Source organism: Pongo abelii, chromosome 4, assembly GCF_028885655.2.
Source record: "Pongo abelii isolate AG06213 chromosome 4, NHGRI_mPonAbe1-v2.0_pri, whole genome shotgun sequence".
In the NCBI taxonomy this organism is placed as follows: domain Eukaryota; kingdom Metazoa; phylum Chordata; class Mammalia; order Primates; family Hominidae; genus Pongo; species Pongo abelii.
The window spans coordinates 170114670-170141807 of NC_071989.2; the positions used below are offsets into that span (position 1 = coordinate 170114670).

The 27138-nt window shown below is 35.1% G+C and overlaps 1 protein-coding gene across 3 annotated transcripts in view; it reads right to left on the reverse strand.

Moving 5' to 3' along the window:
- The window catches only part of GABRB2 (gamma-aminobutyric acid type A receptor subunit beta2), a 259825-nt gene that overhangs the window by 37626 nt on the left and 195061 nt on the right, over positions 1 to 27138 (reverse strand). For 2 of the 3 annotated variants that reach the window (XM_002816158.5, XM_054556184.2), the window contains exons 7-9: positions 10503 to 10640; positions 8619 to 8771; positions 5077 to 5321 (exon numbers count right to left, since the gene is read on the reverse strand). In XM_002816158.5, coding sequence (XP_002816204.1) covers positions 5077 to 5321; positions 8619 to 8771; positions 10503 to 10640 — 536 coding nt within the window. Of the gene's footprint in view, positions 1 to 570; positions 685 to 5076; positions 5322 to 8618; positions 8772 to 10502; positions 10641 to 27138 lie in introns of all 3 variants that reach the window. The other variant, XM_054556185.2, reaches the window with a different exon arrangement.

A 27138-nucleotide genomic window follows, 5' to 3' on the forward strand; every position in this document is an offset into this window, starting at 1 on the left:
GTTTTGGTAAACAACAATGTCAATTATTGGCTTTTATCTATCATTATAATAATGATGAGCCTGCCAATACAATACCTATTTGTAAAATAAGTAACAAGAAATCAACAAGGACTTGATGCAAGCATAACATTCTTAGACACAAGTTAGTAATGTAGACAAATTTCTGAATTCTTAGCCAACCAACAAAAGAAATGTTTAATTCACCTATTCAATCCAAAGAGTCTGAAAAAAGCAAACACAACAACAAAACTAAGAAATAATGACACTCTTTTCCTCTCAGTACAAATGAAAAAGATTCTCAAAATATGATCCATTTAATTTCTTTCCCTAACACAACAATAATTCCTGAGCGAAACACTGAAGCTTAGGTTCACCAAAGCTATACTGAAAAAGCAAACCTAGGAAAGTCCCAGTAAGGTCTCCTGAAAAAGTTTTAACTTATCCCCAAGACTCCGTGGATACATGTTCATAGGTTATCTGCAAAGACCCCGCACATTTTTTAAGGGAACAGCTAAACAAATTGGCCCCAACAGAAATACAAATAAATGGATTAAAAACTGGCTATCTAACCGTATACAGAGAGAAATCGTAATTGGTAGTCCGTCTAGTTGGGGAGAGGTTTCCAGTAGGGTCCCACAAGGATCGATATTGGGTCCCATTTTGTTTAATATCTTTATAAAAAATCTGGAAGACAAAGTAGAGAACGTGCTAATTAAGTCGATTGATGCTACTAGATTAGGCCTGATGGTTAAAGTAAATTGGATATAGATAAATGCTACTGGCCTTTAGAAATCCTTTAGATAAAGGCTAACAGAGAATGGGAATTTGAGTAAGTTTTTTAAAAATGTTTTGTTTTAAAAACATCAAATTCCAAGCAGTAGAAATAAATTGATTGAAAATATCTTAGTGGCTTTACATTAGAAAAGATTACACACAATGGATAAAGACAACACAAAGAGTCACAGCACCCATGAATGCAGAATAAAGAACACCCTTAAATGGAGATCTCTGTGGTGCAGCTTTCATTAGAAAACTGTTGGCTGCAGGTGCATTTGATATGTGCAAGTACCACGGTGGAAAGAGGCAAGAATAACTTGATTCTCAAATATGCATGTTCTTAGTATTTGGCAGAAAAATAAACAAGGAAACAATATAAAGCTTAAAAGAAAAGTAAGAGGAGTTGAAACTTGAAGCTATGGGCAAGAACAGTGGGTGAAATCAATCAAAAGCAAATTCCATTAGGACACACACAGACACACACACACACAGACACACACACACACACAAACTAGAAGAATGCAAGGGAAAATAGGAAAGACTCTCCTAGCATTAGAATAAAGATCATGTTTAAACTACTCCAAAGGACACTTGGGAAAAAATATTCAGTAGACCTCATGTTGGTTTAAAGTTTATTTTTAAAATCTTAGTACTTTACTACTTAACTTCTCACATGAAGACAATGGTGAAAGTGACACTTGCTTATAAACTTTCATGTGCAGGTAGCTGGGATTTTTCAGGTGAAATCAACTAAGTTGGAATACATAAACTAACATGGAATTAGCTTTTCAGTTTTTGATTTTTTTTTTTTTTTTTTGCCAGCACACTTGTATGTACACTAGAGAAGGATAGAAAAATCCAGATCAGAAGTTTTAAAAGCTTGCTATGTGACCTTGGCTACTTCACCTTCTTTAGGCACATAGGCTTTTACATCAGTGAAATGATAGGATGGGAATTATTTTAAGGCTGCAAATTCACTTATTAAAACAAAAATTTAAGAGAAGCTAATATAAAAAAGAGGCTGAAAAAATTGCGGTAGCATCTGCTGAATCAACACTGGGCTCCCACCTGGGCAGGCTTCCTGTTTTCAACCCTCCCTGACCTCAGGACAGAGCACAGCTCAAAAATCACTTTGGATAATCTGACACACTCCTTCCATCTTTAGGAAATCACCAAAGGAAGGTGAAAAATTTAATCCCACTCCTGATTTTCCCAGAGCAGCCAACAATGCTTAGCTGATTATAAGTGCTTGATCTTGGAAAAAAAAATAACTATAGAATTACAGTTGAAAAGAAGGGACATTCTTGATAAGAAATGGGGTGGTATTATTCATGATGCTGACACAAAAGACAGCACCGCATAATCAGGAGCAATGTGGACCTCCTCTAACCTTTCATGCTGGGTGAACAAAGAGTGGGAGTCTGGAAAGTTTGATGGTCAGCGTTTTGTTTTAATCTAATCAAAATGGGTTGTAGGTTTTCTGCTCTAAGAAATAATTAATAAAGTTTGATGCAGTTGATTTGCTATAGATTTTACAGCTAATACCCTTTGAAAAATGATTTTCTTGATTTGACTTTAAAACTTCTAACATAAAACATTCCTGTCTAAACAATACACTGCTTTAGGGATGCTACTGCATTCCACATGGTAGAGCATGTAGAACACACATACTAGCATCACCAATAAGTATGGGGACTGCAAATTTCATTTTAAAAAGTAATAATGCCTACTACTTATTATATTTTAATATTTTATTAATATTTATCTCTTCCTGAGTGCTTACCATGTATTGAGGAGTATATTACCCTCTTTCCACATTATCACAATTATGTTCATGAATAACTTTATAAGAGAGGAATTAACTCCATTTCACAGATGAGAAAACTAAAGGGCCAGAGAGGTTAAATTTTTTGTCTACTGTCACACAGATGTTAAATGGGAAGGTAAATATTGAACTTGAAAGACTCTAAAATATTTGTTCAGAACAATTGTTCTAAATCATGACTCATGATGTCTTGATTCTTACACATGCTGCTCAAAGAAAATGGAGAAACAACTTTGCTAAAGAATATTTAGACAACAAAGATATTATTTTTTCAGTACCTCAGTTTCTCATGTTTGAAAACAAGAAGTTACGGGGAAGCTATCCTGCGCACTGCCAAATGTGTAGCAGCAACCTGGGCCTCTACACACTAGATACCAGTAGTAAACCTCATCCCCTAGTTTTTACAATGAAAGATGTCTCCAGACAATGCCTAATGTCCTCTGAGAGAAGAAAATGACCCTGTTTTGAAAACCACTGAAAAATACTAAATAATCTCTGGTATCTTTTTTGTTCTCTCATATACCATCACTTGAATTGTAGGGTCTACCTTCAGCCAAGAGGATAGGCTTTTCACCACTATGGGGTAACTGCCTAGTGAACTTTTCTCTATTTCCATTTTAGAACTATCTGAAGCTCTGCAGGTTCAGTTTGTATAAAACCTCCTCTCTCTAGGTCTTAACTTTATCATTTAAATGCAAATTGGTATAAAAAATAGGGTAGATGAAGGTGAAGAGATCAGATGCGATCTTATTAAGTCAGCCTTGCATTATGCAATTGATTTAGACTCATTTTGAAGTCCTATGAGACAGCATTATTTGTTTGTTTGTTTGTTTATTTATTTATTTATTTATTCTCTTCTCTTGTCTAAGACTACTATGTCAGGAAAATCAGAAAATAGGTTTAGAAAATACTCTTTCATTTGACAGCCTGAGAGAACCATAATGGTAAATTGGAATCTATTGGCAGATTCCAATAAGTAAAACCTTGGGTGTGGGAAAGAATTTGACAATTTCCTAGACCCTTACGGTTTTTTGGTTTCCAAGGGCCATACCTAAAATTTGCATTGTTGCAAATATCATCTTCTAAGCAAGAAGTGCCTTGGATTAGAGAAGAGTCTAAAACCAAATATTAGACCTATGGATATGTGAAAAACATTACTGAGTTAGAAGCTTCCATATGGTTTGCTCCAAATACAACTCAATGGCAGAGATTATTTATGTTTTGCTATCCTTGGAATTAATTTGAAGTTAGAAACATCAAAACATCAAGGAAATGATCAGCTTCTGTTATAATTAATAATTCCAAATGGTTTAAGAGGATTGATTAATGTTTTCCTAGTCCCATCATGATGAACTATTTATTGGTCCAATATTAGACACTACTTTATAAACAGTATTTAGGGCAGATATGAAAATAGACTTTTCTTTGGCTATTGCTAAAGGTCTAAATGTGCCCTCTGGGAAAATACATATACAAGTATTCTGTTAGTGCAGAAAGTGCTATAACAGGAAGCCAGGTGAAGTTTAATATTGAGAGTAAAGAGAGCTGGCTCTACTGGGACTACCATCAAAAACCTTAAAGTGGTGATTCTCAAATTTGGATGCAGATTAGAATAACCTGGGGAACATTTAAAAATTATGTTGCCCATGCTTTCTCCAAGAAAATCAAATCAGATTTTCTGGGGAAGGGACCAAGGCTTCAGTATTTTTTTTAATCTGTTCAGGTCATTCCATTGGCACCCATGATTGAAAACTACTGACTTAACAAATAAATAGGGTTTATAGTTTTGTGGGAATCTTTGACCATGTCTGACTTAAGCAAGATGGTGGCCTCATCTAGTCAAATGCTGCAATGATAAGTGGTATATGTGCAAGGCATTGTCATTTAAGGAGAAAACTATTTGTCTTTTCCGCCTACTCTTCTTATGTTCTTCTGATTGTTTCAAAGAAAAAGTCTCAGTTTTTTGCTTGGTAGGTCTGTAACACATCTCTATACTTGCTTATCTTTCCTTTAAGTCAAAGAAAATGCAGATTTCAGGGCCAGAGACTTCATCTAGTATAAATTAGAACTTAATGATATAGTTTTTAAAATTTGTTACTTATATATTTGTAAAGCTATTGTCCAGCAAGTAATACTGACTGAAGCAACATTAAATTTCCTTTTTAAATAAATTAGGTGAATACATTTAAAGAATGCATAAATAATTATAGGTACTATACTCATATGTGAGAAAGCATCACAAAGGTCTTCTCATATTTGGGCACTCCTCTTGTTAATGGAAAGGGCATCCAAATCTTGTGTCATGAGTTTGGTCCCTAATTGTGCATCCATCATTAATTGTGTGCTTTGGGGAAAATTACCCATTCTCTTCCCTGGGCTTGGTTTCCTCATTTGCTCAACAAGGTCATCAACCTGTATTGCTAGCATTCTTCCATGAGTTTAAGAAGCAAGGAAGGCTTGCCCTCCGAATTTACCTTGTTGACATCCAGGCGCATCTTCTCATTGTTGGCACTGGCAGCCTTCTCAGCTGCTTTCTTTTGGCGTTGGGGCCCCCTCCCAAAGAAGATGTAGTTGACTAGGGCATATTCCAGAAGGGCCATGAAAACAAAGACAAAGCACCCCATCAGGTACATGTCAATGGCCTTCACATAGGGGATTTTAGGGAGAGTTTCCCGGAGGTGGGTGTTGATTGTGGTCATTGTGAGGACAGTTGTGATTCCTGAAAAAAAATGGGAGAGTTAGAGTAATAGTGTTCCTATCTCTTTTCTTCTTTCATAACAGCTAGAAAGGTCATCTATATTCATTTTCTCATTCATATATGCCACAATCTATTTATTGGGCCCTTATTATTGCATGCCAGCCCTAGGATAGGGTATGGAGATAGGTACAAATTAACTTACAGTGATCACTGAACGTTTTGATACCTTCTTTTAATTAAATTTTTGTATTTATAGTTATATGTCTAGTGCGGGGTTAAAATGTGAATTAAATGCTATGATGGGCACATGTGTAAGGTAAGAGTTCAGAATGTGGAGAGGACTCTAGGTCAACTTTCTGATGTGGCAGGGATGAGGTTAGGAAATAGAGACTTTTGAGCTGATTTCTGAAGAATGAGTGAAAGTCACCCAGGCAACCCAGAACTGGGGGTCAAAAGTCATGTTTGACTTATGGGGACTGCTGGTGGAGAGAGTTTTTATATCAAGGTTGGATTTGGGGGAGAGTACACAGCCCATTACCATGATCTCTGGAAAATCATTGTGGGTACATTGCAGGACAGGATGGGAAGAATCGTGAGAAGAGTGGAGGTTAAGGGCCATGCAGAGAGCCTAATGGGGGAGTTTGAACTTAAAATTAAAGGCAATGTGGAGCAGGGGCCAGCTTCAAGCAAGGAGGCAATTTGCATTTAGAACAATCACTGTGGTGACAGTGTGGAGGATGGGGAGAAGCAGGCATGGCAGGAGTAAAGAATGCCAGTTAAGAGGTTTTCAGAGTAATCCAACTGAATGATGGAAGTGAAGTCAATTAAAATAACAGCAAGGGTACTGAAATTAAAGAATATATTATACAGGCAATATCAATAAATGATTATAAACATTTGGGAATTAGAAGTGGAGGGTAACAGAGAAGCAGGAACCATAGCCCTCATGTATGTGGATCAGACAGGCACATAATGCCCAGATAAATAACACAGATGCATTCTAGGACTCCTTATGGAAAATGTGACACTGGGTCAGGCTGTAATTGTTTGTCCTGTTGAGCTGGTATCTCTGACAGTGGGAAGTAGTTTCCCTCTAAGCTGTGATCGGAAGGTAAATGCACTGAAAGTCCAAGGTCCTAAGTATGATAAAGTCCAGCTTTGTAGCAAAATAGTGATGTGAAAATAGACAAAGCTCAGAGGTCAAGATCACACAGATGGAAAGTTGTAGAGCTGCCACTGGAATGAGAATCTTTCTGACTCAGAGATCCAGGCCCTTAAACACTATCCAATAACACATCCTGAAAGTTAAATTTCATTCCTATGATTTTGGGGGGGACACAGTTTTCTGATTTAATTTTATCTCACTAGTAATAATGTCATAGTTTCTATTTTGTTTTTATACTCCACCAAGAAACAGCTATAGAAAAAATAAATCTGAGCATTTGTTTCTGAGCACGCCCATAAAACCTTGGTCTTGCTTTAGATACAGGTATCTTACATTTCTCATGTCCTCTTTATAGCCATCATTTTGAGACATTTTCCAGTTTCAATTTTCTCTTCATCATTTCAACTATGGATGATCCTGTATCATACGTATATAATAAAACTGACATTGCTGATTTTACTATTTATCTAAATCTCATTTTAAAGTATTTCTGAACCTAGTAATAAATTGCTCACATAAAGACATTTTAAAAGTGTCTTCTAAAGAGTTAATAAATTATTTATTGTTCCTGTAATAGATACAAAAAAGACATGTTTCAACTTTGGAAAAATGGGATATTTGCAAATTTTATTCACTCTTTCATTCAGCAAATGTTTACTGAGCACCATTCCCCATGCAAGACACTGCAGATATAAAACTAGATATGGACCTTCCCTCCATGGATCTTTCATTGCTGAAGGGGAAAAGGACAACACACAACTAAGAAAACATAAGTTGTAACTGTGGTTAGTCTACACACAGGGGAGGTCTATGGTACTGCAAGTGTATATATCACAGGTGCTTAACTCAGCCTGGGAGGTCATTCCTTCTCCTTCCTCCCATCCTTGAGCCACATAACTTAATCTTAACCCAGTAGCCGAAGTGATCCCTTTAAAACAGAAATCAAATCATGCCACTTTTATGCTCAGTCAATGGCTATTTCATTCAAAATAAAAGCAAAGCCTTTGTCCTGGCCTATCATCCCTTTGTAATAACCCTTTTGTGATCTTTTAGGCCTCTTTCCCTAACATTATCTTTGCTACTCCCCCTGAACTCACTTGGCCTCATTAGCCTCCTGCTGACACTGTTGGTTTATTCCTACCCAGGGCCTTTGCAGTCATCTGGAATATTATCACCCAGATATCCACATTGCTCTTAATCTTCAAGTCTTAGTTCCAATGACAACTTCTGAGTGAAGTCGGCCCTAATTATTCTAAACTGAACTTCTAGCAAACCCATGCCCCCTTGCTTTATATGACTCTATAGATTTACCACATTGTATAATTTATGTGGTTATTAAATTTATTGTATATCTTTTACTGCTAGATATAACTTTCAGAAAACTGCTCTATCTCCAGTGCTTAGTACAATTAGCATACATTAGGTATTTAACAATTATTTGTTGAATAATAAATGAGTGGTTCTTCTAAGAAAGTAATGATTGAATTGAGATCTAATGGTAAAAGTAAACAATTCAACATTTTAAAGGGAATAGTCAGAATCCACAATAATCAAGATTGTGTAAAAGGCCATAAATTTACTTTACCTGAAGTTAATAACAAAAATGTTCATAAAATGAAATTTATTCTCCTTTTGTGTTTGTTAGAAAAAAAAGCATAAGATGAGAGATGCCACAGATTACTTCTCAATATTCTTACTTGTTGTCTCTTGCCTTAGTCATGCTACTCTGAAATGTTAATAAGACTTTAGAATTCTTTCTGCTTATCCATTTGCTACACACATCTTCTTGTCTTTCATGCAGAAAAAAACGTAGAAGGGAGGTCTTCTTAGGTAAAGAAGCACAGATACAAATTGAACAATTATGCAAGCAATACTATATGAAATATGTTTCAATAAAAATATCAAACTGATGGGACTAATTTCATTATCAACAGCTATACGGTTAACTAATACTGACATGAAAGAGCTTTACTTCGTGTTTAATTGATTTAATGCTGAATCAGATCACCCAAAGTCTCATAGCGAAACTCTTGCAGTGTGAGAGGTTCAGTTGCTTCATGCACCACAAATTTCAGGATAAGGAAAACGCGGCATGCGAACACAGAAATGTACACACAGAGTCAAAATCCACAAGCAGTAATAAAATGGCCTACCTAATGCCACCCTTGCAGCTGAAGCATCGTAATTAATCCAGAAGGAGACCCAGGAGAGGATGGTAATCAGGATGGAAGGCATGTACGTTTGCAGGATAAAGTAGCCAATGTTTCTCTTAAGCTTAAAGCTGAGGGATAACCTGGGATAGGACCCTAGAAAGGCAATTTTAGAACATCATCATTATCAATCAATATTTATAGGATACTTTTCTTTAAAGGTCCATAAACAGTACATCTTCTCTCAGTTCAGTTTTAGCTCTTAGTGAAGGACACTTTCTTCTGCAAAAGTAGTCTGAGAGCCCGAGTTTCTAATTACCAGGAGTTACTCAGTGTGGAATGCATCCTGTACTCACCAGTAATTAAAAGAATTCCAGCTCTTCCTTACTCAGCCTCATAGAGTGAATCAAACATACCCCTCCTCTGTAATTGTTAGGACAATTTGGGATAGTTCTTTTTTTCATTCTTTCAGTTGTTCCTTAGTAAGTTCATCCTGTAAGTTTAATCTTATATGAGAGTGAGGCTGCATGTTCTGGTCATAGTAAAAGAAAACTCTTCTCAAGACACAGATCGCCGTTTAAGTCTGTGATCAGTGGTGATGTTTCAGGGAATGCAGGTTTTTGTAGGTTTTCACGTATATGCATTCTTTTCTTTTTTAATAGTTTCATTGCTTCCATTGGAGTTCTAAAAGTATACCTTACCAACCAAAAGGTGGAGACCCATTGCTTTTGAGCAATATTTGTGGGAGATACAACTAAAGAATCAGCTTCCTAAATCTGGGTTCCTTGATTGTGATGACCTGGGCAATTACCCTTTAATAAAACAAGACAAATAACAGAGCACAGTCTTAGACTATAGGAAGTTCACATGATAAGTAGCTGGGAGAGGATATTCTCATTGTTTGGAAGAAAGCCTTGTTTAGTTTTTGGAGGGCTAGGCTAAGTGTCTGAATACGATAGTAAGAATATTCTAAGTAGGAACTCATTTCCATAGATTTTTAGGAATTCAGCTGACCTCAAACTTAGGAAAAGTTTCTGTTTGTTGTTGTTGTTTTAAAGTTAAAGGCATTGTATTTTTATCAAGTCACACAGCTTTTGCCTGAAGTGGTTTGTAGGCACAAAAAGTGTCTGACTTCTTAGCAGAAGGGCCATTACAGTATTAGTTATTTCTGTGCCTGTGGGGTTTATTTCAATAAGAAAAATATAAAGAAGGATACCCCTGTGGGTTTAATATTTTTTGCCTAAATGAGTGTCTAGCAAATGATTGCTTTCCTCAGCTTTATTGCTATAAAAATGCAAAAATTTTGCTGATGAAATCAAGTATAACCATATAAAATCTCCATGCTGGAAGGGTGAAGATGGCAAAGGCCTTGGGATAATCTTAACACCTGAAACAGCTTTTAGATCACATAGGAGGTAAAACTGTGTAAAGAAATTCTTATCCTTTGAAGAAAATGTGAATTCCTTCCATTGTCTTTGGAGAATTTCACGTGATCAGACTTGAATGAACTACAACTTGGGTCTCCCAATCATAATCATAATCAAGGGATTATGGTCAATTCTGTGGGATGTATAATGTTATAATGTTGGGGAACATCTCTGAGCCAGGTCTTTATTTCTCTTCCTGTATTCTTTCTAAAAATTAGTCGCTTCTCTGGCAAATGGGATACACAGAGATGATCCTCTCAGCTCTGCTGGGGTGGCCTCTGGAAAATAATAGTATGGGTCCCTAGTAGAACAATAGGCTTCATGGAAAACTGAGGGTTTTCAGTGGATTTGTCTTGTAAAGTCATTGTGCTTCCCTGGGACAGAACTCTAATATAAGTGAACATGTTTAACAAAATATGGTGAAGATTATTTTCCCTTAACACTTTTCCATGATACAAACCTGTAGAAAAAACAACCTTCTTGGTGATAAGTTTGTAATCTACAATAGAGAACTGTGGAAGTTCAATTTTCGTTACTCCTGTTACTGCATTATCATCGCCACGCCAGTAAAACTCAATGTCATCAGTTGTGTATCCATCTGTGAAAGGAAACATACACACGCACACACACAAATACAGAAAACAAAAAAAAAACCAGACAAAACAGAAAAAAATATCATTTAGAAGATGACCTATATAAATAATATAAAGATATAGCTAAAGGCTGTTATGTGTTTGGTATCATACTAAACATTTCAAGTCTATTACTGTATTTAATCCTCATGACGATCTCATTAGGGTAGTATAATTAGGCCCATATTAGACTTACAAGAGCTTAGAGAAATTAACAGTATAGATTCTCTTGCAACTAGGAATAGTATAGTTGGGACTTAATAATAAAATAGGAATAGGTATAGTTGGGACTTAAACCCAGGTTTACCTGATTATGAATCCCATTCTATCAAACATTATCACATCATCATATAACATTATCACATAACACTAGTTTTTACTTTATGAGAAGATAAAATAAGAGAACAATAATTTAAACTATTAGTATAATGATGATTATCAAATTCTCCCCAATATAAAATATATGAATTACAATATATTTGAATTTCAAGTCAGAAGAGAAGTGATTACGAAGAAGAATCATCTGTTCAATATTCATGTAGTTGATTTTCAAATTTGACTTTGTAGCATATTTAGTTTCAAAGAAAATCTTCCACAGAAAAACTCAAAACAACATTAACTCCAATCGCTTTGAGGAGTAGTTATAATTGTATAGTGTACATTGGACATGCACAGTGCATTTTGGAGGCATGCTTCCATTCATTCCACAACTATTTATTAAACACCTACTATGCATAATAGGGCACAGTTGCTGGGGATGAAAGTTTATATAACAAAGACATATTCTCTGTTATTAATGATACTCTCAATTCACAGGGTGGAGTACAATCTTAAGAAATGAGCACACATATAATCCTAGCTAGTAAGCAAACATATAACAGCAATGAATAAGCACATATTAGATTGTAAACAGTGCTATACAGGGAAGTATGCCATAAAATCCAGTGAATATTAATAATATCTTACAAATTCACCCACCCTCCAAAAAAAAAAACCCAAATAAAAAGCATATGTCACACTCCATGTGAAGAGACATCACATTTATCTTTTCAAAGAACTTTTGCATCTGGATAGTTGATTTTCACAAGTCTGGGAGACAGGCAAGATGGATATTGCTCTGCCATTTCCAAAAACAACCCAATAAATTTAAAAGACTGCTTAAATTCTTTGCCTTTTGACATGTGACTAGTCAGTGTGACAGAGATGACAAGAATACCAATCCTTGACTCTTAGCCCCAGATGATTTTCAACGAACCACTTCTCTTCCCTCCAAAGAGAGGGAGTTCAATCTTTAAAATAAGGTAGAAAAAAATGTTTTTTTTTCAAAGAACTAGGATACCTTCAGTTGGAGAATCTACATCAAACAGCACAGCTCAGGCTGTATGGTTTAGCTTTTCTAGAAATCTACAGTTCCCTTTATTCATAAGAGTAGCCATCTCTATCTGATGCAGAACTACAGTCTTTTGGAAGAGTTATAGAGCATTTGAACTTCTAATACCACAAGCAAAGGCCTCCGGATATAGTTAATGATTTTTAAAAGGCTTCTTTACTTGCAAACACCACAAACTATATTGAAATCAAAATTGTAGAGTTTTAACTGATTATACGTCAGCAATATTTTATTAGTACTATCTAACGTAGAGCCATCTGCTTTGCTAAAAATTCTTTTTTTATATAACTTTCATTTCAAAGTAAATTTCGGGGCTAGGCACAGTGGCTCATGCCTGTAATCCTAGCACTTTGGGAGGCCAATGCAGGAGGATCACTTGAGGCCAGGAATTCAAACCATCCTGGGCAACATAGTAAGACCTTGTCTCTATGAAAAAATAATAAAAAATTAGCCAGGCATGGTGGTACATGCCTATAGTCCTATCTACTTGGGAGACTGAGGTGGGAGGATTAAGTTCAGGAATTTGAGGTTGAGGTGAGCTATGATGGCACCACTGCACTCCAGCCTGGGTGACAGAGCAAGACTCTGCCTCTAAAAAATATATAAATAAATACATAAAAGTAAATTTCAGACTCATGATTTCACATACATTCCAGGTATTAAGTGAATTGAACAGTAGGCAAATTCTCAGAAAAGAGCGCCTCGCTTCCGTATAAAATTCTCTACCCAATCCTGAGAAATGAGATGCCTATCCCATAGGATAACTGTACTTTTCCTATGATTTCAACTTTCCTAATATGGTGATAAAATACTCAGTCTGAGGCTCCATGTCAAATGTAATCCAATTTCTTATCAGTTCTTTATCCATATCTCTCAGTTATGAAATAGTTCAGAGACAATGACAATCCTACCTTTGATAAACCAGTTTAAAATAACAAAATGACTACAGCTCCTAGAATTGAACTAAGTACTCAGAAATGCACTGTAAAATTTTTTATTATATAAACATGAAAAAGGTTATTTATGAAAAAAGATGGTAATCATTTCCCATGAAGTTAGTCCTAACCAAGATTCTCCTTGGTTTTCCAAGATAGTAACTGGCAGCATGTTATAAAGTAGCAACTGCCATTTATTGCGTTAGTTGGTGGTATATACTAGGCACTTTGTTAACTAGACACCATCCCTTTCTACAGAGAGCTAAAGTCTCTACCTCAAGGACACTGGGTTTAAGATGCCCAAGAAACCAGTAGAGATTCTTATTTAGCTAATCAGGAATTGGCTTGGGGATCTGATTTTCTTTTTGATAAGGATTCCAGATAATTCTATTATAGGTGACACATAAAAACACTGAAAACCACTTGTCTAGCAAATGAAAAAGATAATGATAGCAATTAAAATAAATGCTGTTATTTATTGAGTGATGTTATTCGTTTTACTAGGAAGTCTATTAAGCGCTTCACTTTCATTATCTCATGTAATCTTCACAACAATCATTTTATAGGTGAACAGTATTTATACACATTATTTGAAATAATGAGCCCTGATACTGCAAGTTAGTTACTTTTGTCTTTATCTCATCATTGAGAAAACTAAGATTCAGAGAGATTAAGGACCTTGCTAAAAATCACACATCTGGCAAATGATAGAGTAAGGACTTGATGCCATATCTATGTGACTGACCTCAAAGAAAGCATTTTTTTCCACTGCATTCCCTGCCCCACCATTAGGACATAAAAAATACATGCTATGTTCAAGAAATGTCCATTTTTGTACAAACAAATGCAGCTATCTTCCAAAGAAGAGGAAAGAAAAATGAAACACTCAGTATTTCTTATATAAGGAACTAGGTCTAAACTAATAGAGTATATGTGGTCCTCCAGGTTTCTTTCCTCCTAATCTTCCTCAGTATTTACCTTCTTTTATCCATTGCTATAAATATTATAACAGAAGCTTACCTGTAGGCAGAGGAATGTGAATGTCTATAGCATTTCAACCAGGTTATATAAGAGATGCTGATTAGTTTTCCAACAGCAGAAACATTACTAGGAACTGCAAACTTTTGGCAAAATGACAGTGTTTGCTAGGCAACACCTCGTGTGAAGTAGGCACCCAGTAAACATTATTAAATTAATAAAACAATTATTTAATGCACATGTGACTTTGGCCTTGTGTTGGTTTATGTAAATGCTTTCTCTAGATGTTTATATATTGTAAAGGATCATGCACTGCATTTTTATTTCTGCCTCTTGCTCTTAGCATAGTGCTGGCACACAGTTGGCACTAAATAAACATTTTCTGAGTGAGTAAAGAAACACCCAACAAAGAGAACTCTTCAGAATAATTCGAGGTTCTTCACTATATATTTCTCCCTATGTATTAGTTCATCCTAAGTACTGCACATCTCTTTGTCTTCTGTTTCCCAACCTGTAAATTGCAACACTAATATAATAATAATGGCCACTTCATAGAGCTGTCAGGCAGAAAAATAAAGAAAAAAATGTAAAATGCTTAGTACAGCACGAGCAGATAATAACAAATATTTCAGTTGATAGTTATTCAAATAAGAATTATTAAAAATGAATGTAAAACATATTTTATGTCCCATTTTGTGGTTATTAAGTGAATACATACAATTTGCACAATGGAAAACATAGCTGTTCAACCACACTTACAGAACTCCTCAACGTTTTGGAAATTGCTAATAAGAAGTTTCAAAGTTATTTTGATGTTTTGGGTTTTGGAATCTGACACAATAAACAGCACACTGTATTTACTTCTGGCTACTGCCTGTCTTAGAAAATCAAATCCTCTTGACTTTATTTTAGGCCAACCAAGAATAGAAGATTGCAAATGGAAAGCAAATGTTGCTATTGCATCATTGGTTTCTGAAGACCAAAGAGCAATGAGCCCCATGACAGTTCCAGGGTGGTCAAGTTAAAAGCCAACTCAATATACTATGTAGGATGAGTTTAAAGCAGACCTCGTTTTCTTCTTTTCTTTGGATATTCTCTGGAGGAATACTTAGCAGTCTCTCTAAGTGATTAAAAACTAAAAGAAAACATATGCAAATATATATGACCTGACTTTTACAGCTTTCATAATAATGATGAGTAAAAAAAAAATTAGATTTCTTTAAAAAGATATCAGAAGGAAATGCACTGAAGCACTTCATTAATGTATTGCAAATTAAACTCATCATTTATATTTTATTCATGGGATTCCAGAAACTGAGTCATTAAATAATTTTGTATTGTTATCATCAAAAACATAAGACACATAATAATTCAGAGGGCCTATAAATAAACTAAAATACAAATTCACTGGCATTCACCTGAAGAAATTAGAGCAATATGAAATGTTACAAGCCTCTGATCAGGAAAAACAAATATAAAAATCTATAAAATATATATCTATAAGATACAAATGGTAGATATGCTCTCATTGAAACTGATAAAAACATGTATTATATGGGATCTAAGAAATAGAAATACCATTTTAAAACATTTACACAATAACTAAATATGATCTCACAATTGTGACATCTGATTATATAACATGGCATTTTAAAAAGTTATTTTCTCTCTTTACTGTCAATCTATAAATTTTGTTATCTACTAAGTCAATATTTCATTTTAGAATTGTTTTACTGTGCAAAAATTCTGAAACTGTGCCAAGATATTAAACAGCAGGAACCAATGAGAACATTTAGAAGAGGTGAATTAATGCCACTATTTATATTTTCTTTTTTATATATATATATATTTTATTATTATTTTTTCCAGTGGGAAATTAAGGTGACTTATTGTTCTCTCATTACTTATTTAAACTTTGTTTCTCATTTGGATTGGTAAATATTCTAGGATTGTATCCAATATAACAATTGTCACATAGCAGTTTCTTTAATCTGTTAATTTTGTCATCATAACTAATTGGCAAATAATGAGAACTATGGGTCAATGTTATTGTGATAGTTCACACTAGTCATGGTGGTTTCAATCTTTTAAGAACCATCTTAATTAAAAGGTGCATAAATTTAATGTGTACATCACAGCATTTTATGCATACATCACAGCACTTTTTGAATAAAATACCTCATCATAAAATAATTTAACACATACCCTCCATTTGTATCTAAAATGTTGTATAGTTACTATTATTAGTCTGTAAATAACTATTAGTAAAACTTGATTTCTGTTCTGAGAAACACTAATCTGTAATGTGCTTCATGGAAAAGGGTTACGCAATCAATATATTTGGGAGTAACTACACATTTTGGCTCCCTATTATAGAGTCATAAAACATTTAAAACCATAGTTTAGGAAAACCTGCAATAAATCATCTGCTTAATTTTACTTACTTCTGGAATATTCCAAATTTATTTAACCATATACATTTTTTAGCATATAAAAATACCCTCCCTGGTATAATCATTCCATAAAATACTAGATTGCAATTATTCACACACTTTAGGGAAGCATACACAGTGCTATTTATTTATGTCCCCTCAAAAGCCAGGTAAGCACTGGAGAAGACCCACAGTCTCTCAGAACCATATTCTGATTTTTAGTGGGTTAACCATTTTTCCCTCCAAAAATGTTTCCAGGAGAGAAAAAAGTTGCAATAACGTAGAGATAGAATTATCTTTTAATGGAGCAAGAGAGACAAATATTTCAGGGAAGCAGCATGATTGAATGTTCAGCCAGAAGGCAAGCATTCTTCTTATGACTAGCTTGAGTGACCATAATTAGAAGTCTGTCAGTCCACCATTAGAATGAAATCCACTCCATGCAGAGGCCTGTATGCTCTGCAAAGGCACAGGACTGAGTGCAGTCAATGCCAATTAGAGTCACTGGGATATTTCGACAGGCAGAGACAGACACACACTTCTCAGTCATAACTCTTTCAACTCAATATCGAAAGTGTTCCAAAGACACTCTGAGTGATTGCTCTGACTCCTTAATTGCATCTTATTCTTCACTCTGCTCTTTAGATGAACTGCTAGACACACATTTTTTTGCTGTCAAATCATTTCTAGACCTCAAGTAGCTCAAAATAATTGACCTAGGATAGGTCAGGCTTGATTATCTAGTGGCGTCTTAGTAAGGACACCATCAAGTAAGTCATGGTCCAGCATTCATCCTTCATCAGAGATGACCTATTATTTTTTTGTGCATGTACGGTTTTTTGAATTCAAATCTTATGATGCAGGAGAATAGGAAATCATTAATAATCAAGTAAAATGTCAGATTGTGGGTTTTAAAGACCATATATCCATTAAAATATCAATGCAAAACTGTGTATTTTTTGCCTTTGTATGGGAGCAAGGTGATCTGGTGCCTGTTTCTACAAATTTGGCTCCACAATGTGTTTCTTAAATTTTCTTACTTATGTTTAGAGAGACTAAGCAATTAATCTACTGACCCCGGTAAAAGAAAGCAGTTAATAATATTAAACAAAATAGCCACAACAACAAAAATAATATATAGCAGCTACCAACTATAGAGCCCTATGTACCAGGCACTGCCTTAAGCTCTTTATAAGGTTCGTCTCTACAGAGAACTGAAGTGTTATCATTATCAGGATTCTTCCCCTTCATCTAACCTTGATTTGTCCATATGCATGGGCTTTAAGTCCTGAAGTAATATTGACAAGTCAGAAAACCTTTGGCATACAGAGTAGGCCAATGCTTCTTAAGCTAATGTGCACAGAAATCACTTGAAAATCTTGTGAAAATGCAGATTCTGATTTAATAGGTGAAACCCCAGATAGTGAAGTTCTGATAAACTCCCAGGTGATGCTGATGCTTTTTGTCCATGGACCATCCTTAGCATAGCAGGAGATTGGGAGATTTTTACTGAGCATAAGTCATTTGCCATGTGGTAAGTGTCAGGCAAGGAAAATCTTGTATCTAGCTGTATCCAAAGAAGAACAAGGTTTTTTCTGAACAAAGGTTTTCATAAGCTCCAGCATTAAAATATTTTTTCCTAGTTCTATTTCCTTTACAAGGAATAGGAGGAAACATTGCTGATGCTGTTTCTATTCAGGGGCCTGGTTTCCTTAAATAGTCTATAACCTACAATCACCAATAGCAGAAAATACAGAGATGGGGCTAGGTCCAAAATTTTTCTGCAAATTTGTAGTTACGCTAGTTTTATTTAAATATTTTGCCTTATTAGGCTAAGAATACTGCACTCTGGCATTGGATTTCTGCATCTTTTATTCATATTCTTCAATAGACTTGTCAGCAACCTTTTAGGGTTTCCGCCTTCCTCCAATTTATGCTACATATGCTGGTACTATTTGTTTTTTTTAAAAAAAGTTGATGGGAAACAACAGATGCTGGTGAGGCTGTGGAAAAATGGGAATGCTTTTACACCGATGGTTGGAGTGTAAATTAGATCAACCATTGTGGGAGACAGTGTGGCTATTTCTCAAGGATCTACAACCAGACATACCATTTGATCCAGCAATCCCATTACTGAGTATATACCCAAAAGATTATCAATCATTCTACTATAAAGACACATGAACACATATGTTTATTGCAGCACTGTACCCAATAGCAAAGACTTGGAACCAATCCAAATGCCAATCAATGGATAGACTGGAAAAAGAAAATGTGGCACATAGTACACCATGGAATATTATGCAGCCCTAAAAAAGATGAGTTCATGTCATTTGCAGGGGCATGGATGCAGCTGGAAACCATCATTCTGAGCAAACTAACACAGGAACAGAAAACCAAACACCACATGTTCTCACTCATAAGTGGAAGTTGAACAATGAGAACACATGGACACAGGGAAGGGAACATCACACATGGTGCCCTGTTGGGGCCTGGGGGCTAGGGGAGGGATAGCATTAGGAGAAATACCTAATGTAGATGACGGGTTGATGGGTGCAGCAAACCACCATGGCACGTGTATACCTATCTAACAAACCTGCATGTTCTGCACATGTATCACAGAACTTAAAATATAATTTAAAAAAAAGAAAAAAAATTTGATTGGTATACTTAATATTTGTGCACTTTGTATCTTATAGCGCAATAAAAATTTTAAAAGATGAAAAAGAAGTTGATGATCTATTTCTATGCTTTAAAAACCAAAACAGAATGCAAAAACAAAAACATAGAAAACTCCTTGATGGAAGTGAGAATTTCCCACTTCAATTCAACTTCAATGCAAATTCTTCAGCCATTCAAAACTCCATCATTGTAGCTTCTACCTGCAGCCTCATTTTCTATTATTTTTATTCTTTTTCCAAATCTCTCATCTTTTGCTCATACTCTTCAGTAATCTTCAGAACTCTTTTGACCTCAAGGTTCTGGTTCAAGTTATTTCAGTTACTTTAAATATTTTCCCCTTTCACATCAAATTTCTGCACCCTTTAAAGACACATTTCAACTTCCAACTTTCCCAAGACACTATCTTGTTTTCCCTAAGTTGGAATTGTTCTCTCTTTACTCCTCTAATATTTCCACAGCACTCTAGTTGAATTTCTACTAGTGTGGTTCTCACATCCACTTTTGCATTAGAGGATTTGTGGATGTGTTGGATAGTCTTCCCCTCTAGACTATCTTTGAAGAGGGTGAAGAACCATGTCCGGTCCTTCTCTGTAGCTCTTTTCCTTCTTAATACAGGTCTTAATTCAGAGTGGCACTCACACAAGTTTGCTGAACTGAACTGTCAACTTGCTAATCCTTTTACTTGTGGCTCCTCAGATCCCCCTCTGAGAATATAGTGATGAACAGATGTCATTCACAGAATTGCAAGGTAGTCGGATTGCAATCCTAAGCGTCATTAGTGGCTTGGGATATGGAATATCCACGCGCTTGTCTCAGAGTATCAGAGTCATCAAAAGAAAGGCAATGCTGCCAGTACCTGTTTATAAAAGGTAGCTACCAAGTTGGAGTAAAGGCCTCTGTGTTGAGGGAAACTTCTTGATGTTGCTGACTTTTAATTCGTATTTTCATTCCTAAGTTGAAGAAAAGCTTCCTTTGAATGGCCATGACCCTCTGATAATGACTTTCTCTGGCCTGATAGATTTTGGAAACCACTCTGCCACAATTGTCTCCAGAAGGAGCTAATACCTACAGCTCAAATGGAATAATGTTCCCTGGCGAAAAGTGGATATAGTCACACAGAAGAGTTTGTTAACTCAAAAGTGATAATGGAAGATGTTTAAATTAACAAGGCCAATTGAATGGTCCAGGTGATATGCACAAATGTGAAATAAAGTGTCATCAGCTGTTACACCAACATATCTGCTTTCTAATAAGAGGTAACAGAGAAAGTAAAGTCCTAGCTGAATGATGTAGGAACTGGTCTGGGTCTCTCCATCTTAACCCATTCTTTTGTACATCTTCACTGGGATAGGGGTCAGGTGAAGACTTGCTTATTTAAGGAATTGCAGGCAGGATGCTCCTGAAGATAAACTTTGGGTCTAAAAGAGTTATTAGTCTGTAATATGGACTGTTAGCATGTATCTTGACTAATAAGACAAATTTTCATACTGTCCCTAAACTCTAGATATGAACCCTTATCTGTGCTATCCTCTCTTAGCACTTAGTAAATTTAATTGAAATTATCTGGTAAGGATTTTATCTTTTTTACTCAACTATGAGTTTTTATTTAAACAGAGATCATTTGTTCTTTAAATTTGTAACCATGGCTTGGAACAGAAAGGAGGCAAATATCAGCTATTTAGTACATATTTACTGAGATAGACTGAACTTGTGTTAGGAGAAAGGGCTCATGTAAATAGCAAGAAAGAGACTTTGGAGGTGGACAGCAAGCCTGCTGCTCATGCAGACATATATGCACAGTTAAACATGGCATTGCTATTTTGTCTAGGAGAGTCAGTTCAATGAATTGATCTAGAGCATGAGCTTTTTAAATGGCCACTAGCTAATATTTCTAAAGCATTTCTTGGGTGAAGCCAAGTACTTTACATGCATTGCCTCATCTAATCGTTAATAGAATCCTTTACTGGAGAAACTTATTTTTCTCATTTTACAGATGAAGAATGTGCAAGTTAAAAAGGTTAAGTGACTTGTCCAAATGCCAGAAATGACGATTGAACTCAATCTGCTTTAACACTGAAATTCAGTCCCATAGTCACTACATTTAACACTTGACACTATTATTCAAAGCCATATTTTTGAATTATTTTGTAAAATTACAAAAAAATCTGTAATTATGTACACTCTACTTTGTAATATGACTTTGTAGCTCCCCGCATGCAGAGGTAGAGTATTTCCCCACGCCTTGAATGTGAGCTGCCCTTGCTACTTGCTTTAATCAAAAACAGTATCCTTGGGCCAGGTCTAAACTTATGCTGCAAACAGGCCTTGGATAGCCTGCAGTATGATGAGGGCCATGTGACTCAGTTACCTTCATCATGGCAGCCAGCCAGACAGTCTTCAGCCCACCTGTATGAGGACCACAGATGCATATGTGAGCCCAGCTAAAATCAGCTGGGCCTGGCTTGGATTGGCAGAACCTCCCAGCTGACCTGCCTTCTGAGTGACAATAAATGTTTTTTGTTTTAATCTACTAGGTTTTGGGTTAGATTAAAAAGTAGCAAAATCTAATGGAGAATGCTGGGTTCTGTAGAAAACAGAAAACAAACCATTTTTTCCCCATTCATTGAATGATTTATACATCTTTACTTCCAGGATGACATTCATAATCACAGCTGGACATTGCTAAAGGGAATTTCCAACTATTTTATGAATATTATAGGTTAAGCCATATGACATAACATAAATCAGAAGACCTACCTAGGTTCCTGTCCCCGCCCTGCTATACATGAGCTGTAGAATTTTGAGCAAATCATATACTCTTTATAGAGCTCAGTTTCTATATCTGAAAAAAAATTGTTATTCTAAAACAGCAATTCTCAAATTTTTGGTCTTAGAACCTCTTTATACTGCAACATTATTAAGGATTACAAAATAATTTTGTTTATGTGGGTTATAGCACTTCATACTTACCATGTTAGGAATTAAAACATAAATTTAAAAATTTCATTAATTAATTGAAACCAACAAAAATGATCCTATTATCTAATGAATATAAATAACATTTTATGAAGAATAATATTTTCCAAAACAAAAGAAAATTAAGAAGACTATATTGTTGTAAATTTCTGTAAATCTCCTTAATGTTAATGATTAACAGAAGATAGTTGGATTCTCACATTTGCTTCTACATTTATTTTTGAAATACCTTATTTCATTTAGCTCCTGGAAAACATGACTGTACATTGTGAAAAAATGAAAGTGAATAAGGCAAGTCAAGTCTTGGTTTTGTTATGAAGAAAGTGTTGACCTCAAGGACATATCAAAAGGGTCTCTGAAACCCCCAAGTGTCTCTGTACCAAACTTTGAGAATCACAGTTCCAAAGGATCTGTAATCTAAAATCCTATGATTTAATTAAAATGATAAACAATTCATTAACATTTTAATTATTAAAAGTTACCAAAAACTAGCCAACTTGTCTTCCTCTGTAGTAGAAGCAAACATAATTCACCTTTGAATAGCTAGGGATTTAAAGGTCATTGTTATGTTTTAGACTAAATTAATATAAATATATATTTGAAAACTTTTAAATTTAATGTAACTCATTTGGTTATCCTTTGATGAAGTGGAGCTTGTATATTTTAAAAAGGAAACTAATGCATTTGTATATAATTGATGTTATTGTTCATTCATATCAGACTATCAACCTACTGAAAGTCCAACGTATGTGAATAAGGGAATTGCCAACTCTCTTCATATGCCCCTTAGATACCTATGCAAATTAATTCACACAAACAAGACTCTGAAAGTGACTTCATTAGTGCCGGCCAAGAAGTTACCATTTGGGGCTTCTCGCATAGAATAAAACATTTTCATCTCAAAAAACAGTTATGCAGAAAATAGCTCAAGTAATACAAAAAGCCTTAACCAATATTTATGCAAATCTGTTCTTTTCTAAACTACCAATTATATTCCTGGCTTCAGGAAAAAAAAATTCTTTAAATAAACTTAAAAAAAACCCAAAACAAAATACAGGACCTATAAGAGATATTAAATGATTATTAAGATACTGAAAATTAAATAACTGCCATTTATTAAAGAATCACCAAAACCCAAATTCAGTCAAGATAAATGCAACATCCTTAGGTATTTATAGTTCTCATATTCAAGTTGAATATGGAATTAGTATGCCGTGGTGATTTGAAAGATATGTACACAAATTCTTTGATAGTCCACAAATGGTGGAGCTTAATTCCCCTCCCCTGGAGGGTAGGCTGTATTTATTGATGCACTTCTGAAAAACAGAATACAAGAGAGGTGGTGCGGTGTTCCTTCTGAGATTAGGTTATAAAAAGATTGAAGGTTCTGTCCAGGATTTCCTTGCAGCCTTTTTCTGTCATTCTGATTTCTTGCTCTTCCATGTTGTAAACTGCCCCATGGAGAGACACGCATGGTGGGAAACTGAGGGAGCTCTCCAGATAACAGTCAGAAGAACTGATGCCCTTTTCCAACAGCCTGCAGGAAACTTAAGCTTGCCACAACTGCTTAAGTGGGCTTGAAAGAAGAGCCTTTCCTGTTTGGGCTTTCAAATGAGACCACAGCCCCAGAAAACAGCTTGATGGCAACTTCATGAGAGACCTTGAGCCGGAATTCTCTAGCTAAGCCAATCCTTATTTTTGATCCTCAAAAGTTATAAAATAAGAAATGTCTGTTTTAAGCTGTTAAGCTTTAGGGCAATTTGATAATCAGAAGTAAATAAATAACAAACCTTTTCATAATAAAAACTCTTAGCAAATTAGGTATAGAAGGAATGTAGTCAGAACAATAACGGCTGTCAATGACAAACCCACAGCTAACATTCTACTTAATGGAGAAAAGTTTAAAGCTTTTACGCTAGATCAGGAATAAGACAAGGAAGTCCACTCTTGTCCCTTCTATTCAACTGGAAGTCATAGAACAATTAGGCAAGAGAATATAAAAGCCATCCACATTAGAAAGGAAGAAGTTAAATTGTCCCAGTTTGCAGATGATATGATATATACAGAAAATCCAAAAGGTGCCACCAAAAATTTTTTACAGCTAATAAACAAATTCAATAAAGACTTAAGAGATAAAATCAGCATAAAAATCAGTAAAGTTTCTGTACACTAACAACAAAGTAACCAAAAAAGTAATCAATAAAACAATTCAATTTACAATAGCTAAAAAATAAAATAAGAATAAATTAAACCAAAGAGGTTAAAGACCTGTACACAGAAAGCTATAAAACACTCATAAAATACATCGGAGATAATACAAAGAAATGAAAAGATAGCACATTTTGATGTTTAATATTGAGTGTCAACCTGACTGGATTGAAGGATGTTCCTGAAGGCATCTGTGAGGGTGTTGCCAAAGGAGATTAACATTTGAGTCAGTAGACTGGGAGAAGCAGACCCACCCTCAATCTGGGTGGGCACCATCTAATTAGCTGCCAGTGCAGCCAGGATAAAAGCAGGCAGAGGAACATGGAAGGACTAGAATGACTAAGTCTTCTGGTCTCAATCTTTCTCCCATGCTCAATGCTTCCTGCCCTCGAACATCAGACTCCAAGTTCTTCAGCTTCTGGACTCTTGGACTTACACCAGTGACTTTCCAGGGGGTCTCGGGCCTTTGGTCACAGACTGAGGGCTGCACTATTGGCTTCCCTACTTTTGAAATTTGGGGACTGGCTTCCTGGCTTCTCAGCTTGCAGACGGCCTACTGTGGGACTTCACCTTGTGATCATGTGAGTCAATTCTCCCAATAAAGTCCCTTTCATATATTCATCTATCCCATTAGTTCTGTCCCTTTAGAGAATACACACATGTTCATGAGTTGGAAGAATTCAAATTATTAAAATGTTCATATTACACATTAAATGCATTCCTTATAAAAATTCCAATGATATTTTTCCGGAAATAGAAGTAACAATCCTAAAGTTCATAGGAAATTACAAAAGACTTTGAATAAACAAAGCAATTTTGAAGAAAAAAGAGCAAAGCTGGAGGCACTATACTACCTGACTTCAAAATATATTACAAAGCTATAGTAATCAAAATAGCATGGTACTGGCATAAAAACAAACACATAGACAAATGGAACAGAATAAGGAGCCCAGAAATAAATTCACATATTTATAGTCAATTGATTTTTAACAATGATGCCAAGAACACATAATGGGGAAGGACAATCTCTTCAATAAATAGCATTGGAACAACCAGTTATGCATATGCAGAAGAATGAAATTAAAACCCTCGTTACATGCCAGATACAAAAATCTATTCAAAATGGACTAAAGACTTAAATGTAAGACCTAAAAATGTAAAACTACTAGAAGAAAACAAAGGGGGAAAAGCTCCATGACATTTGTCTGGGCAATAATTTTTGGAGCTATTACCCAGAAAGCACAGGCAACAAAAGCAAAAACATACAAAAGGGGAATACATCTAATTAAAAGGCTTCTGCATAGCAAAAGAAACAATCAACAGATTGAAGAGATAACCTACAGAATAGAAGAATGTATTTGCACACCATACGTCTAATAAGGGGTTAATGTCCAAAATATATAAGGAACTCAAACAACTCGATAGCAAGAAAATAAATAATCCAATTAAAAAATGGGCATATAATCTAAATAGACATTTCTTAAAAGAAGACATACAAATGGCAAACAGGTATATAAAAATATGCTCAGTCTCACTAATCATCAGAGAAATGCAAATTAAAACCACAGTGAGATATCACTTCACGCCTGTTAGGATAGCTATTATCAACAAGACAAAAGATATGTATTGGTGAAGATGTGGAGAAAACGGGACCCTTATATACCACTGGCAAGAATGTAAATTTAATAAAGCCTCTGGCAAACAGTATAGAAGTTCTTCAAAAACTTAAAAATAGAACTACCATATATATGACCCAGTGATTGCACTACTGGGTATATATCAAAAGGAATTGAAATTAGTATGACAACAAAATACCCATACTCCCATGTTCACTGAAATACTATTTATAATAGCCAAGATATAAAATGAACCTGTGTCCATTAATGGATAAGTGTATAAAGAAAATTTGGTATATATACCCAGTGAAATACTACTCAGGGTTAAAAAGACAAAAAAAAAAAAATCCTGTCATTTGCGACAACATGAATGAAACTAGAGGACATTATGTTAAGTGAAATAAGCCAAGAACAGAAAGACAAATATTGCATAATTTCAATTATATGTGGAATCTAAAAAGTTGAACTCATCTAAGTAGAGAGTAGAATGATGGTTACCACAGGCTGGCAGGAGTGGGACTGGGGAGATGGTAATCAAAGGTTAAAAAATTTCAGTTAGATAGGAGAGACAAATTCAAAAGATCTATTGTCCCACATTGTGGCTATAGTTAATAACAAAGTATTTTATGCTTGAAAATTGCTGAGAATAGATTTTATGTGTTCTCGTTGCAAAAAATAAGTGTGTAAGGTAATGTATATGTTAATTAGCTTGAGCTTGTCTATTCTACTATGTGTACATATTTCAAACCTTCATGCTGTACATAATAATTTTATATATATACAATTTTTGTCAAGTAAAATTAATAAATAAAAAAACTAATAAACCTGTTATCTTGGAAATGGCTACACAGTCTTAGTAGAACAAACACAATTTTTGGAATCAGGTAGATTTCCATTCAAATTCTGCCTACTTTCTACTAAGTCACTAAAGCCTAACTACTGTAAAAAAGCCAACGATACTGCTTATATTTTGCATGTTGTTCTAAGAACTATAGAAAATACCTGCAAAGCAATTAGAACACTGTCTTAATGATTACTGGCTATTATTATTCTGATTACTTATATTTATAGCTAAGGCAAAATATTTATTTTTAATTTTAGATAGTTTAACAATTAAGCTTCCAATACAACTTTTGGCTTCAGTTCAAATTAGAAAATAGTTGTTTATTTCTTATGCACAAGCTACTAAGTGCTCACTCAGGGATTTGGAATTGGGCAAGCACTTAATCTGCATTGTCAGTGAATAC